The sequence below is a fragment of the Branchiostoma floridae genome, chromosome 18 (genome assembly GCF_000003815.2).
Source record: "Branchiostoma floridae strain S238N-H82 chromosome 18, Bfl_VNyyK, whole genome shotgun sequence".
Lineage (NCBI taxonomy): Eukaryota > Metazoa > Chordata > Leptocardii > Amphioxiformes > Branchiostomatidae > Branchiostoma > Branchiostoma floridae.
The window spans coordinates 9,554,302-9,571,320 of record NC_049996.1 but is presented as its reverse complement, the minus strand read 5'-3'; the positions used below and the strand labels follow the sequence as shown (position 1 = coordinate 9,571,320).

Here is a 17,019-nt window from a genome sequence, read left to right as displayed (position 1 = left end):
GCAATATGATAACCATGGAAGCTCATCTGTGTAGGTAGTAATCATAGTACAATGCTAAACTTTCTTTCAACACAAAGGTATACACGGATCAAATTTTCAACGACCACTGTCGCCTTCTTCAGGATCGATACTGATGACCAATCACTTCAGAACGTAAGGTAATCTGTTTCACGTGTTTTTCCAATGGGCGACGTCGACGGTTCAAGGATTATGTCCCAAGCGGCCTTAGCCTGTTTTCAGGATCGTCCCCTTTTGTGGGTGTGTCGAGCGTTACTCCGTGACATCAACTCCTGGTAACCAATTCAGAATCCATATCCAAGCAAACTATGCATATGGGATGAAGGATCGTTAAGTTTTCTGACTATTTCTTTGTTTATTTTGCATATACAGCATATGTATAAACAATTGAAAACAATAAAGGGGAGGAAAAAAAGTGCCAAGACGCCTATGTCTAGTATGTGTACCACAAACCCCACTGCCCAGGGCTGTAACTGGCCCCTCCCCGCGGGGGACCGGCAGATGTTTGGCGGGCTGCTATAAGCGAGATTTAATCAGGCTAGCCTATGTCGCTTTTAGTGAACCTCCTCCCAGAAACCTAATAATATGAATGGTTTCTGCGGGGTTTCTCTGACAGTTGGGATGGATAGTTGTCAGTTAAGACACAAAGTAAGAAATCTCTACGATCTTCCCCCAACAATGCCCAGCGTTCCAAACTGAATATCAATATCACCTTTACAAGTCTGTATTGAACAATTCAGTATTCCATCCAATTTCCCCTGTGTACTGGCCATATATGCGAAGACATAGTGCACCATTACACGTTTGCACGATCATGCAACATTCTATGTTCATTTTACTTCCGTATGTACGATCTTTAGAAATCATCCATTATTTCATCATTATTTCACCGTAACGAAATTGTTCCAGTGTTGTTTATGCACGCCCATAAGCAATCTGAATCATGTATATTTCCCAGCGCATGTATGATTATTGTATAGGGATTATCTTTTCAGTATTCCCAAAGGATCTCAGGGCAACAGTTATATATATCAATGTAGACCTAGAGTTTACAGGAATTAGATAGGAATTTGTAGATAGGGCAATGGAGTGGTATAACTGGTATTTGATAAGATTTTGTAAGATAGGGAGTGTCGGTAGCATGACAACAAACGTGGTCCATTAAGCAGATTGCTTATCTTATTCTTATTAATTTCTATGGTAGTTTTCGATAAAGAAGTACGCACTAGAGAAAGAAGAATACAAGAATAAAATGACAAGATGCAGGTTCCATACATTTAACAAAAACTGTCGAAACATCAAGAGAAACAAAATAAAACGAATGTACCCCCCTCGAAACTTTTGGACCAGCCATAATTCTTCATCAACCAACCAGAGATGAGAAGTCATGAATACTTTATTCAGTGAGTTGTTTCAAGATTTCAATTGTTCTAATAATACTAACAAATAACTTTCACACAAAAAACACAACCATTTCATATCTACAATCGGTAATTGTGTTAGGTAGTCATTGTTTGCAGATTACAAGTATACAATATTTTCCATTTACATGTCTTAGCGTACTTATAAATCTTCAGTCAAAGCCGCAACATATGACAAAAAAACTATGATAAAAGACGAGGAAATAAGTCACTTCAAAGGCACGTCAAAAGTCCACAAAGAACATAGTGATCTTTCAAGAAATAGAAAATTATGTGCGTTCATACATTATACAGAAAGCGATCTTCGATCATATTGATGTCACGCTAATCTCTATCGGGTTCACAAGGATATGACTGATATCATCTACTTTTATATTTACAAGTATACATATGTGTGCCAACATTTCAGATCTTGGTCTTAAGTATGATCTTAAACACACCAAGGAGCCTTGAACACACAAAGGTCAACTTTACGTAAATCAAGTTAAGCTTAATTTCTTACATGGAAAATGAAATGAAAACGATGCAACAAAATGTTATTAGTCTGAAAATATATGATAGTTATGGATCTGATGTAAGATTTAAAAAATCATGAGAAAGATAGAAACATTTTTTGTCAGATAGCAAACATGATTATTTTAAGTTATGCAGATTTCTCATTAACAAGTCCAATATGTGAAAGTTCCCATCAAGGACGTTATATAACGTCCCCATCAACACCAAGGACATATAACGTCCTTGTCAACACATATAATTTTTGGAATGTCCCATCTTGTTTGCGGAGGTATGTAATGTTTTTAACCCCCTGAAAAGAGAATAACAGGTTGGCGCTATGGAGGTGGCGGTGGAAGATAGTCATTGACGCTGACCCGCACACCTTCCTTCTTTTGCGCACCGTTTTTATCGCCGGATGCGTTCCGACTTTTCAGTTTGGCGGCCCTGATCGCCGCAAGGAAACTGCCCGGCGTACCCGCGCTCGAGTCATCCTCCTCCTCGGGAGAAGCCAGTGGGGCTACTGCGTCGGCGCTCTGATTGGCTGACATCTGTGGTGGAGGTGGAATCGGAGACGCGTTCTGATTGGTCGCTGTGGAAGGGGAAACCGGAGAAGCGTTCTGATTGGTCGCTGTGGGAGGGGGAATCGGAGAAGCGTTCCGATTGGTCGCTGCGGAAGGGGGAATTGGAGAAGCTGTACCATTAGCAGGAGGTAGGGGAACTTTCGCTGGAGGAGGGGGTGGGGCATGTTTCGGACGACTCAAGAGAGAACTGTTACGATTCAAGGTAAGCTTTGGCGAGTTCTTTCCACCAGGCGGTAAAGTCTTGTTCTTTGAAGATGGAGAAGCGGAGCGACCGAACGTGGAATACGTCGCCGACGACAACCTCTCTAACGTCCGAGCTCCAAAAGTCCGCCCAGACGAGTCGTCAACTCTTTCGTACACGTTCTCGTCATCGTCGTCAACCTTACTCTTGGAAAAACTGCGTCCCTTTCTCAGCTTGGAGTACATGTCTTCCACGACCTGGTCCGTCTTCGCGTCCTCGTCGTTTTCGTCGGGAGGAAGGTTCAACTCTTCGGCCTGCTTAGCTCGGAATTTATCCATGTCTACAACTCCAGAGAGGCGGCCCACTGAAGTTGAGGGGGTCAGGATCAAGCCATGCCCCAACCTGTCCAAGGAGTTATAGTTGAGAGGCGGGAATTTCTTCATTTCCACCTTGGTTCGCCTGACGTATTTAGGCCCGTCCACTTTCGGTCGCTCTTCCACTGGCGGTTGCTTTGCGGTCAGGGCGAAGACGCGTTGTTTGGCTGCGGTCTCCAGTCTAATGTCAGCTTGCTGGAATGATTTAAAGAAAATTTGAAGTTATTTTAGCGAAAAGAAGGCCGAAAATATTTCTTCAATCGGACAAAAATGGAATCAACTTTTAACATAATACTCATCCTCTGTTTTACTTAAGTTAAGTTTAGTTGCCCATCTAGCCCTGCCGACAGTGACAGAGAACGCCTCTGTCACTTATGCACAAGTTACCTACAAAAACATCTGTTTTTGGGGGGTGGGGGGTACTGTTTTCTCACACATACCGTATCTAACTGCCCAATGTCAGCGCCCAGCCTCTTGACGGTATCGTTCTGGTTGTCCAGCACGTTGACCAGTGTCTGCGCCAGCAGGTTGATCCGGTAAGCCACGTCCGTCAGGGCCTTGGCTGCCGACTGTCGGGAGGAGTGGAACGCCTGGGCGCGAGCCTGGGAGTTACCCGCCTGCATTTTAATATGGAAAAAAATGACCGTTAGACTATTTTCGTTTACATAAAGCTACTGTGGCGAGGTGATAGTTTATCTTTGTCTATCTCCAAATATGGAGGGGGATACAAAAACCTGAATTTATGCTGCAGTACCATGGAAAGCCGCCAGGTTAAATTGTAATCATTTCTTTTATAGGTCAGGACCTAGCCACACACAGAGTCCATGACAACCCATCCATAGCTTTTTGAGGTATGCTGTTCGACCACATACAAACATACGCTGCCAAAAACATAACCTTTTCGGCGAACCAGCGAAGGTACGACAAGACCGCGACTTTCAATGGCGTTTTGTACATATTTTAAACGATGCTATTTTTTTCTAAGTCCGCCTTGCCCGAGGATCCGATGACTACATGTTAAAATTAGGACAATTCCTCCCAACATATTTTACTTATATCTAACCTATGACATCCTGACCGTGTCATGTCGCTCAGTGGATGACTAACTCATGACGCAAACATCGCATACTTTTGGCGCGCTAAAACCACATGTCGCTTCCGCATTCTTAGACTGGTGGATTCGTCTAAAGGTCAGCATTTGGGGCTATTTCATTGTTAACTTATGGTGGAGTATAAAACACTGAAGACTATTATAAAACACTTGAGTGGTATGTAAGAAGTTTATATAGAACTCTGATGTAAATGTGTAGGATTTGTAGTTCTAGACACTTCAAGGCCGACAGCGACGCCATCGTATTAAGACTAAAGAAAGGAAGGAATTTTGACCTCTTTTAAAGATTTGCATCATGAGAGAGTCCAGCTAATAGAATGTGACTGTACGATTTCGACTTGTCGTTATAACAAATACCATACCCGTTAGTCCTATGGTCTGCATGCTTTGCCGTGAACTGTTTTTCATTAGAGACATTCCAAAACTTTCATGGGACTGGGCGATGGTTTTAGTTACAATGCTTGTTATGAAATGTTGTAGATATCGATGAAATGTTTTCACAGATTAATAATTGATTACAGAAGCACAAAGAAGCTTACAATTTTTATATTGGTCAGTGCACAAAAACCACCACCCCCAGCACATTTTGTCCGACGTAAGACGACATAGTTTTTGCGGGGTATACATGTATAAAGTAAAGGTCACACTATATGTACTACAAAGCATGTTTGTGCGTGTAAAACATGGAGATAACAAAATTTTAAGCATTCAATTGCAATTAAGCATGCATACGGAATTTGAAATAAAGAGAAGATCTAAACAGCGTCTTTCCTGATTTGCTCCTATAAAGGTAAACTATATATAAAGGAACTTATTTTTCATTCTAGTCCTGTCTACTTAGCATGCATGTGATGTATACATTGTATTGTTCGGCTTTCAACATCACATTCCGATCAACCCAGAAAATACGGATAATCAGCTTTGATCCGTTTTCATCCCCTTCTTAAGCCTGCTCAACACGCGAATTCCAGCGTTTCAAAGCGACCAAATCGTAACCTTAAGCTTCTTTATAAACCAGGTGTGACCCAAACCCTGTGTCTTTCCGAAAATAGAATTCGTACCCGTCTTAAACCTGTTAGACAAGCACTACTAAAAATGTACAGACAAATTCCACAACAGACATGTGGCCTTGTTTTGTGCGTACTGGTATCTGCAAAGATTCTGCAGCAGTTTCTCCAGAATTCATTGCAATATTCGGTACAGTTTCCATGTTTGCTTTAATGTTTACCTTGTTTCTATTTGCTGACCACATAACTCTCACAAATAAGTGCCATATAACACATACCACCTGTAAACGCGTGGGGGCAAAGTACGGGCCCTCCCCTTTCTCACTTTCACAATTTAACAAAAGCGGGAGGACAAGTTGATCAACCTGTATTTGCAACAACTCCAGGCTACAAGCGGGGTTTCCCCCATACTCTGATACTGCAGTGGATGACAGTCGTTTGACAACTGACATCAGGAATCATGCAACAAGAATTAAAGGAGTTCCCACGGTCACCTTTTGGGGCCCCCTGAGGCACAGTGCATGACACAAGGTGTACTGGGCCCCACCCGGAAGTAAAACTAACAACTGAAAAGGGGAAAAGAACAAGGAACCCCGTACAACAACACACCCTGACAAACAAGAAAGGGAAAAGACAGACACGTATTTTGTAGCTGTACAGACAGATCGATGTGAACCACGCCTGTAAAACACGCTTGTAAATGTGTAAAACTTCTGAGGGCACGCCCTGCTGATGTAGATCGAGATATCCGACTAGGAGTCATGCCAACATACTCTTAGTAATAGGAAGAACAGATCGACACATTTCAACACGTACACGTTCTCTAAGAAAATCTAAAGCATTGTAAATCTATCCAATTGATCATTACGTTGCGTGATTTTATTAAAGATATAAGAATTGACTTAAACAGAAAGGGAAAGGAATTAAAGGTCGTTTGCATCTAGTCCGATGAAGGTAGTTTTACTTTGGAAAGGACCTATGCACTAGACTTATTTTTGTGGCCCCTCTCTTATGTTTCTCGTTCAAGTCTCACGAGAAATACACTCACCTGAACGTAGTTTGTCTCACAATCGGCGGCCAACTTCTCCAAAGTCTCGCCATACTCCTTGAGACGCACTTTCTCCCTCATGAAGTTGTCCAGGCTGGCGTCCATCTTGTTTCAGACGACACTTTGGACCCCGGCTCTGCGGGACGTACCACCTACGCGTCCGACAGGGGGGCGGAAAGGTGAGTTCAGGTCATCGCCCCAGCGCCCTTAATAAGTCACCGTAATGCGCGTATACAGGAGATATACGACATTACTGTAGAATCTTTTTCCAGACAACATTACTCATATTCTATCACTTAAATACCCCATGTATCCGTAGAGGACGACATAATAACACCTTTTGCTGATCTCACCTTGAAAAGTGATACCCAGGGTCACATTTTAGCGACATATTTCGGCTTCTTTAATAAGATGCCGGAAAAGGTTAGAGGTCAGAGAGTGGCAGCAAGAATTCGTAATGAGACGTTTCAGTTACACACAGGAACTCAAATGTTTACTCCAGACGTCAAACAAACCACGGCTTGTCGTAATCCTTATTGGCTGCTACCAAACGTCTATCTCAATAGTCTTTTATTATTACTTTTCGGACTGCGCCCAATACTTAGAAACGAGAGACAGACTTTCGGTAGTTATCGGAGATCTGTTGCTATATATACGACTTTGTAAAGTTAACGTTTACAATTGTCAGAAAAGGGACTGAAGCTCTTTTCACACAAGCGAAAGTGTTTAGTTTCCGCACTGAGGAGGTTTTTGATGGAACCCTCCTTGGTTTCCGGCTCTCGAAGTTTGAGGTATTCTTCACACACAAACACAAAGCTGAGAGAATGAGTGAGCCCCTGTTTGAAAGTCTTTGTGCTCTATCTAAAACGGAAACCACTTGGAGGAAGCCCCTGTTATACGGTAGGAGATTTTGTCTTTCTAACGACAGGGCAGACGGTTCCCACAAATACAGATTGATGTAACACCTACGCGTCGACTTCGCCCGAAATGAAAATAAAAGAATGACTCGATGAATGATGAGATCATCCTGTTTTCAGAACGCCTTTTCAGACGTTTTCATCTAAAATTGAAATAACCTAAAAACCCAAAGTCTATTCACTTTTCCTGAGAAACGACTGGTTTTCTATCGGGTTCATATATTTTTATATAAAGAAGTGCTGCAAAGACTATTTTCTCACCCGTCTTACAGTATACATGTAGCGCGCATACGCTCGTCATCGCATAAACGCCAGAAGTAACCGCTGCAAGTCAAGGTTGATTGGTGCCAATCACTGACAAACTTGATTAAAATGGTGGGACGGTCATTGTCACAAAACAACTGCACGGCATAGGTGTATGGAATAGAAATCTCCCTCCAGCCCCTTGTGTGCATAAAATGAACCGTCCCTGCTTACAAATCGCCTTGTAGACATTTTGTATGGCTGCCATACTGCGGTAGGTGGTTCAGTACGCGGAAAGAAACATGTATGGGCCAGCTGTGTTTGGGGACGTTTTCAAAAGTTCAGTGTTTGCCAACTATTCTCAGGAAAGTTTACATCTGGACACATTGCAAACGTTATCATTTCAATGTATCAACGACTATGGACTTCATAGAATCATCAGTGAAAAAAAACTCTCTTACGCGTTGCATTCTACTATTCGTATGATTGTTTTTTCTTATATTGAACATAAAAATGTACAAAATACATAACAGAGTTGTTTGCGAGAGTTGATCCTCATGATTTACGATTTAAACGCCTTGTACATGTCTTCCAGCTAAAATCGATATTCGATTGATTATTAGATGTCAAATACACGTATGCAATCACTTTGTTGACATTAGTTTGGCGGACGCACTGAAACGGATATATAGTAAAGAGCCAGTATACCGGTAACATGTTGTCTTAAGCCCTACTTTTACAATTGTGAAGAGATCGCTTGTGGCATGTGCTATTCAGTACATACAGTAGGTTGATAGACAAGATACACTGTATTATAGAGTTAGGCAAAACTTGAAATTAAGCTGCATGTGAAGGACAAAAATAGCCCATGCTACAAGAACGCTGGGGTTGGTTAGACGAGTAGAGCAGATCGAGTAGAGTTCTTCGGTTATACTAGGTATATTAGGTAGGAGTCTCGCTCAGGCTAGTTGAAACCGCTCCTCATTCTATTCGGTCAGCATACATAGATAGAGATATAAAAGGTCGACTAATGGAAATGCACACCGCATGGTAGCATTTGGCATCAGATATAGGTTTAGTGAAACGTTATACATGGATAGGAGGCCTCTGTGTTGTTACATGTAAGCAGTATACTCAGTATTTATCGAAAATACGAAGGTGAAAAAGTAGCCTCCTTCGCAGACGTCCGGAGGGGTAGCCTTAATTTCTTGGGGAGCGCTGGTTCGCTATTTTCAACAGAAGCTATGTTTGTCTATGTTGGAAATGGGGTTGGGGAAGGAGTTCTGGTTGCGGTAAAATTCCCTCTCCCGGCATAGCTTAGCCCTTTAGCCCATGGTGAAAATCGCGAACCAGCGCTCCCGTCCCCAATACTCCAGAATTAAGTACGGTCCTGGGCGCGTAGAATTAGTATATGCTCTACTATAGTGGGCTGCTTTTTGAAAGAACCTTATGGCTTATAGTCAGGTGACTGAGTGGAACGGATAATACAAGAGAAATACAAATGTATGTGCAATAGCTGATCGCTTTTCCTTTGTCAGCTTTGGAACGAAAATGTGACAATCTTTGAGCAGATGTAAAGACATGGTTCATTCTCAGTCTTTGCCGTTTTTCTTCTGAGGCGAACCGATAAACAGTAGAATACTAGAAATAAGTACGTAAATGTTGTAAAAAAACGGCGTTATTAAAGCAGTCAGAATGAGCAGAATGTTTACATCTGCTTGGAGATAGGTGATTGATTATATGTACATCATCAGCAATCTCCAAGATTTAAAAGGCAATAACAGAATGATGATATTTACAAAATGTGGAAAATATTGACTTATTTTGACCATACTCACGACGCCTGCAGCTGTATTCAAAATATTTTAACCTTGAATGAGCAGTTTTGCACCCCCGTACAAAATCACGTGTGGTACAGGCGGGCGTTGCTGCCGTGTGGAAGATGTTGTCCAAGAGCTTCTCGGAGTTTATCAACTTTTTGGATAAATTTCCAGTTAATGTTTCTCATAATATTCCGTTCAACATATGCTGAGAATCTTTGGGACGTTTTTGCGGGGAATGTATGCCGTTCTTTGGATGTTTGAGGGAGAAAAACACAACTTGGCCTGGTGAAGTTCCGAGGAGACAACAAAATGGCTGGTAGTGCGCCTTTGGAAGACTTATGAGGAGGATTCGTCGGCTTAGTACAAGGTAAGATAGAAAATTATCTCACCGAAATTATTTCAAACAAACTGGTAACAAAGGGTTATGTTTTATTCCGCGTAAATTGATGTGATATTTCAGAACATGTGCGCTATCAAATTTCTCTCTAACGTTATATGATAGATTTTGGTGTATTTGATCATTACTGTTGTTTTCACGATTTTGTCTTTATGGTGTCTTTGAAGACTCCTGAATGTATTTCATTCATGTCAAGTAGCATTAAAGATAAGCTAATATTGGTAAGAAAAAAAATTAGAAAACGTTGTTTTTTCTGTCTCCATGTGGTGTTGGTGACCACCTGTTGTAGTTTGACGCCAAAAATTCAAGAGTTCAACCAATGAGAGAATGGGAATTAGCATTTTGACCAATGAGAGAATGGCTGCATGGCCGCTACAATGTATTTACATGTCTACCTTTTGATGGGCGTGGCATTGGATTTGCCTAACTATATTGAGGTTAAGAGGCTGACCTTTGTTGTTACATATTTTGAGAACATGAACTGGATATTTTATCCTAGGACTATAATAATTCCCTGTCTTTATGAAAAACAAATTGGAGTTTTTAGAAACAGGCAGAATATTTGTGTCACAATTTAATGATGTGGTGAAAAATAAAGATGACAATAATTCCTGGTAGTGATATTATCATCATTTTGATCATTATCATTTTTGATTTTGATTCCAAGTAGGGCATCAATAGGAAAAGAACAATGTAATTTCATTTTTTAATGTTGAATGTTTTAATTTTGACTGTTGGTGAAACATCTGGCATGCCATTTAAGAACTTTCTTGTTTCATGTTTTGTCTATAGCTTTTATGATGATTGACATAATTACATGCTGATTATGCAAATCATGCTCTAATTTGCTAAATCCTTAAAGAACTTCTTTAATTCAAGTGCTTTTTTTATAACAAGACTTAGATAACAAAAGTAATGTAATTCAATGCAGGTGCAACATGAACAGATGCTTTAACATTAACAGAGAAGGTCCTGATTTACATGATTGATACAAAATACCCTAACAGTAACAGTAATTCCTTAGTAGTAAATGAAGGTAATTTCTTAGACGTGTGATGTGAGTCTAAACAAAAACATCACCATGCAATGCGTGAATTATGAAAATATGTTCAAGTGGTAAAACTGTAGGGTTCCAGTTCAACTTTTGTGGATCAAAAGTGGGATGATATTAGGTTGGCCTATTAGGTATTTTGACCTTCCATTGTTTCTCATTAATTAATGAATTGAGAAAGAATGGAGCTGTAACGAATAATGATTGATAGGCATGAAAGAATTCTAAATCTGATTTTTGGAGGGCCATGTGGATGACGTCATCAGGTTTTCATGCCCCCAATATTATTTTTTCTATGAGAAAATACAGCATTTTGGTACATACCACTGCAATTATCTGCACGCTCACAATGACGGACTAGAGACTGTGCTGGGCTGGTAAACTTTAATAACAAAGTATAAAACGACAAATTCCCAGAGTGGGTTGGTGGGTGCAGCCTGCTCCCTCAGATCTGATGGCGGGAGTGAGTGGGGATCCCACGTGTAGGTTAGACCCTGTGAGCGACTGCATCCAATTAACAACTTTGATCCACAATGAAGCTAAGATGTTTTTCATGTGCATAATGATGAAAGCTACAAACTCACGTTTGCACAACTTGATATCTTCTATTGGTGATTTGATAACGTAAGAGTTAGAAAAATCTGAATTGTGCATTTTACCAACCATTTCCTTTGTACTATTTGCTACAAATGTGTGACTTCTAATGTCTGAGTTAGGTGTCTGCTGACTGCTGCAGTAGTGAGGACTTCTGTCTGAACCTGACAAGACTGGATTGAACTAGACCAGGCGATTTGAAGACCAAAGAACAGCAGGAGGCGAGAAAAATGTGAATTTTGCATTTAATGTACAATTAACTGACATTCATTTGTGAGAAGTGAATCACTTGTAATGTCTGTATAGTTAGGTGTCTACTGACTGCTGCAGTAGTGAGGACTCCTGTCTGAACCTGACAAGACTGGACCAGACCAGACCAGGTGATTTGAAGACAGAAGAGCAAGACATCCACAGGTGAGAAAATGTTTTTAAAGATATATATCACTTTATACTCTGTAAATTTTTCATATGTATAATACATATGTTAAAACTGTCTTATTTTTTGGTTCCTTATTGCCTATTCTCACATGTACCTTGTACTAATAATCTTTTCACATTGTTAGGTGTGTCCTGAGACCAGCTGTCCTGTCATTCCTGTTCTGACTTTTGTCTAAACCAGACTAGATGAGGGCTCAGCAAACCAGCTGATGTCAGTTTGTACAGGTGAGACAATGCTTTACAACTTACTACTTTGTTGTCTGGGGTACAGCATGCTGCTAGAGTGGGTTACTTGTTTAAAAATAAACTTTCTTGATGTCTTATACATTCCATATATTCAAGTACATTGTGTGATTTTATCATCATCTTTTATTCAGTGTTGCCTGGATATGTTTTTTTTAATCACACTAATAATTGTCCTTTATATATAGGTGCTTCCTAAAGGTGAAACCTGTGCTGATGAGAAACTCCTGTCCAGATTAGATGAGGGCTCAGCAAACCAGACTTGACACTGAGGGAAACAAAGATATTTCAAAGTAAGTCAGTATTTCACTATTTAATGGTATTTCTTCGTACAAGAGTAGGGGAGATTTCCAAAATCTTATCTTTCTTTTGGCAGGAGAAATGTTCCGTTCAGGGTCTTAAAATATATGAGTGAAAGAAAGTTGTTTCTTTTGTGTTCTTTTGAAAATCAATAATGTCTACAAATATACTGACTTTTGTTTTTCTTTCTCCACACGACTCATGGGGGATTCTCTACCCAAGGAAGGAAGGACCAGACTTTTCCAACAAAGCAACGAGAGAAGACACAGGAAGTCGTGAGTATAGTTTATTTGTTTAGCAACACAACATTTCCAAGCACTTGCCTACATAACAGTCACATGGAGCAAGCTTCCTAAACACATTTTTACACAAAAGACTACATTCCACTGAAGCCACATGTAAGCATCCCAATACCCAGTCACTTTCACAGAACATCACTTCCCCCATAAAGCAGTCACTTACCATACTTAGGACCTTTTCACTTAATTCCCTACATCAGAGCCACTATTCAAAACACTTAGAATAATTTTGACACAGAAGATCACTTTACCCTGACATTAGAGCAGCTTCCCAAACACTTAGCCAAAATTTTACGCTGTACATCACACCTTCATGCAGTCACTTTACCATATTTAGAACCTCTACACTTAACTTTTCACGTTGACCACTACATTGGAGACACTTCCCCAAACACTTAGAATAATTTTACTCCTGTCAGCAATGCATACAGTGTGCTCCCCAGGGGAGGTCTTTGCTAAGCTGAAGACCCGGTGCTTCGAAACACCAGCATACCTTGGCAATGACTGATCAGGTAAATAACTTAGGATTAAAAATATACTTAGTAAATAAAATATACTTAGTAAATAAAATAAACAATTAACTTAGCTCATATACACTTTATAAATAGATAGAAAAAAAAACAATATATAAATATACACACACAAACCAACCACCCCCTTACTATTTTAAAAACGTGTATATTATGCGCACTATCTCCCAGGAATACTGACATCAAGCAACCAAACCTAGCGTCGAAGCCTGGAGAAGAAAACCTCTGGGCCAGGGTAAAAAAAATCCACAAAGCCCCTCTCCATTAGCGTAGAAGTCCTGATGACAAACAAATCATTTGTCAACAGGACTCCTTCACGGAATCAGAGCAATGTGTAAGTTAGAACCCTGAGACAGAAGTTCCTCCTCCAGGCTAAGCCCAGGAAGTAGAAATTGTCTTACAGAAAGAGAGGAATTGTGTTTTCTCATGCCACTGTCAAATTTTCTTACCACTATTTATGTACTTGTGACAATTAAAACCTTCTGCTCCAAAATTCAGGCCTACTCTCAAGTTCATCAAATAAAGTCTGTCAGCAAAACATCACTGTCAAACTCTACTAGATCAACATGAGATGAGCCCTAAACTTTACAACAGGTGGTTGATATTGCAACAAATACATAAACAGTGAAAACAAAATCTGATGTCTACATGACTTAAAGAAATTGGCCAAACAAAACTAAACCCATCATTTCCTCAGATTATTCACTCAAAAGTTATTTCCTGAGACTTGCAAATGTTATGATATATATGTTATGATTATACAACTGCCTTAGTTTAAGTATTGAATGTGTCACATTTCACCTGCTTCTCTGCACTACTTTTGAGACCTATCTAGACTCAATGTAAAACTTCCTGATGTCAAACTCTGTCTACAATACTTTTTAGGTCAACTTATAATCTATTGCTAATTCACTCAGTGTATTTTTTATATGACTGCGACTGCGACTATGTGTGAAAAACATGTCAACCTGCCTGTCTACTGTATCATTTGATTATACTACAAAATGTACCTGCAATATCTCTAGCTAAAGGCTAGTCATTACAAGTAGAAAACAACTTCAGAGTATATAATCCTTGTGCAAAGAATAGGTGTACTTTTGTTTGGCCAATTTCTTACACCCAATTCCTCTCTTTCAAACATCACACACAGCTTACCTGTAGTACATTTTACTCTACAGAAAGAAAGCACAACATTGTCTTTTCCATTTTCTGTACAACAATGGGACATATTTCCAACAATCATGATGTAACCAAAGTATTTCCCATGAAATCCACTTCTTCACTTACTTGTTCCAATTGTTTCATCAATTCTGACTGTAATATACTTGATTGTGCTATATTAGCTATCTACTCACAAGACTAAATAATAAAATATCTGTAGTTTTTGTATTTACTGTGCTAAAGGTATGATGAACGTTAAGGAAAGCTGTGTACATTTTGTAAGACTGAAGAAGCTTTAAGTTACTTTTTGTATTATTCTGCTATGTATAAATTCATAATCTCGAAGATGTTGGTATAGCAAAGCATCATTAAATTAGTTTGATAATTTTTGGTCAACAATGCTACCACTGCCATGTGTTTTTGTAACATTTCATCTATGTTTTTGTAACTGAATAAAAACAAGAATTGAACCAACAGTTTTGTCTGAATCACTTCTGTACTTAATTTGTCCTAGAGAAAGCTATAGAAAGTTAGGTTCCTTTTTGATTATGTCCATCATAATCATGATAGTAAAAAGCAGGTTTGTATCCATCATTAGATTGTAGTGATTAAAATTCTCATGCAGGAATTAACGCTAGTTATCATTTATCTGTAGGGTAACCTTTATCCATTCTTTTCAAGAACAATGTATTTTGGGATATCAAGTCGACAGATGTTGGTTTCAAACTGCAATATTTTGAAAATATCACAATTTGAAACTACCGTCCATCGACTTGATATCCCTGGATACTCTGTTTAGCAGCACAATGGATATAGGTTACCCCGCAGATAAAGATGAACTAACGTTACTACTATTGCCATTGTGGCGTTCCATTTTGTTTTCTTTGTTATGTTTGATGCAATTTCCTAAAAATTATGATTTTACCTTTTACTGACATTTAGTATTTAAGACGAATAGGAATTTTATCAATTTTTTTGTTTTCACTCAATCATTTATGTACATGTGTCACTAATAGTTGGACTTCAGTTTTACATTCTGTTATTGTTTACAATCTCATCACTAATTTCCCATTTTTGTACCACACATTAAATGATTCATGCTAAACATTTTGTTCCTGTTATATATTTTAAATTACTGCTTCACTGTGCAGATTTCACTTTCTTTACATAAAGAACAATTTTCATTTCATAAAAGGCTAAAAAACTAATGACTTTTAAAAAGAAGACATCAGGGGAAATAGTTTTGGTTGCAATGTTTGGAAATACACCCCATTGTCATACAGTATGAAACAACAGACAATATAACAAGTGCTCTCCTCCAATAGGAAAATGTACTGTGTTCGCCACCATATCTGAAATAAAATATTAGTCACAACCTTAAACTAGTTGTTAGTATGAGAAATGTGAACTCTTTCAGAAATGACAACAAACAGCAGGGAGGGCTACTTTTAACAATGGTGTTTGGAATTAAGAATTCAAAGGATTGCAGACAATTGCCCTTTCCCAACATTTTTTGTTCTCATTTTTAGGAATCTGCATGATAGGCACCGATTGCACTTTGTGCTAAATTCCGTCAGGTAGCTTTATTTACACAAGCTGGACACTTTATGCACGATACACAGATTATGTTTGATATATCGTAACATCAGAATGGCAAAACTGTTGATTATACCTTGCAGCATGCAGATCCCCATTTTTGAAAGAGATCTAAAAACAAAAATCAACTCACTGTCAAGTCCGATGTTCTCTTGTCTTGAGCTGACCGGTCCCACAGCACACAGCAATGTGGTCAGGTCCTCCTGGAATATGGACAGGTCCTCCTGGAATATGGACAGGCCCCACAACACACAGGAACATGAACAGATCCTCCTGGAATATGGACAGGTCCACAGGATAGCTGACAGGTCCCACAGCACACAGGAACATGGACAGGTATACGGTATCAGCATATCCTAGGGTGTAAAAGAAAAACTTATTCAGAAAAATTACCTGCCAAATGTACATACACCTGTCCAATAATATTCACAGAACATGCATCGCTGCATGTTATCAATCAAGATCATAGTATTCGCAACATTTGTTAAAGTTCTAAAACCTGCTTTGAGTTGGGGGCAAGAGCACATTCAGTTAAAAGTGAACAAAATACATGATGACCAAACAACAGAAATGATATCACATTAATGTAAAAATACATCTCACGTAATATAGCAATTTAAAACAATGACCATAAGACAGGATAGCATGCATCTCATGCTAACAGAACATTCATTAGTATAGTATGCAGGTCAAAAACATCACAGCATCAATGAAATACAACAGGTCTACATCTGAACAGTTATCAACACCATGAAACACATGTCAAATATCAAAATTCAAGCACAGATCATATTCACAGAACATCTAATAAGAGAAAGGATATGCGAAACAAACAGTTTGACAACAGAACAACACAGTAAACAGCATGTGTAAGTTCATTTAGGAATTCCCATAATTAAAGATATGCATTCTGTAACATGCAAATGTAGAATGCATACATCATAACAAAAGACATCTATTAACTTAGGAACATGGACATAAAACCACCTCAGAAATTGATGTTAAACAGCAACTCATAAGTAGCCTACAATGACCTGTTCCATTGAATCACATTCAGTTAGAATTGTCAGAACATGAAATATTTGGTCAAACACTTACATGTATTACTGTAATAAAAGTGGTAAAGAGCATGTCAAATTTACATCATCAAAAATAAACATGAAACCAGTTATCATTCTGAAAGATGTTCAA

The 17,019-nt window shown here is 39.1% G+C and overlaps 1 protein-coding gene across 1 annotated transcript; it reads right to left on the bottom strand.

Moving 5' to 3' along the window:
* Window positions 1-1,396: 1,396 nt before the first annotated feature.
* Window positions 1,397-6,436, bottom strand: LOC118406049 (formin-like protein 3). Its single transcript, XM_035805904.1, has 3 exons — window positions 6,237-6,436; window positions 3,511-3,687; window positions 1,397-3,265 (listed from the first exon to the last, which is right to left on the bottom strand). Exons 1-3 carry the CDS (start codon window positions 6,339-6,341, stop codon window positions 2,270-2,272), a joined length of 1,278 nt encoding a protein of 425 aa, XP_035661797.1. The 5' UTR covers window positions 6,342-6,436; the 3' UTR covers window positions 1,397-2,269.
* Between the last annotated feature and the right edge of the window lie 10,583 nt (window positions 6,437-17,019).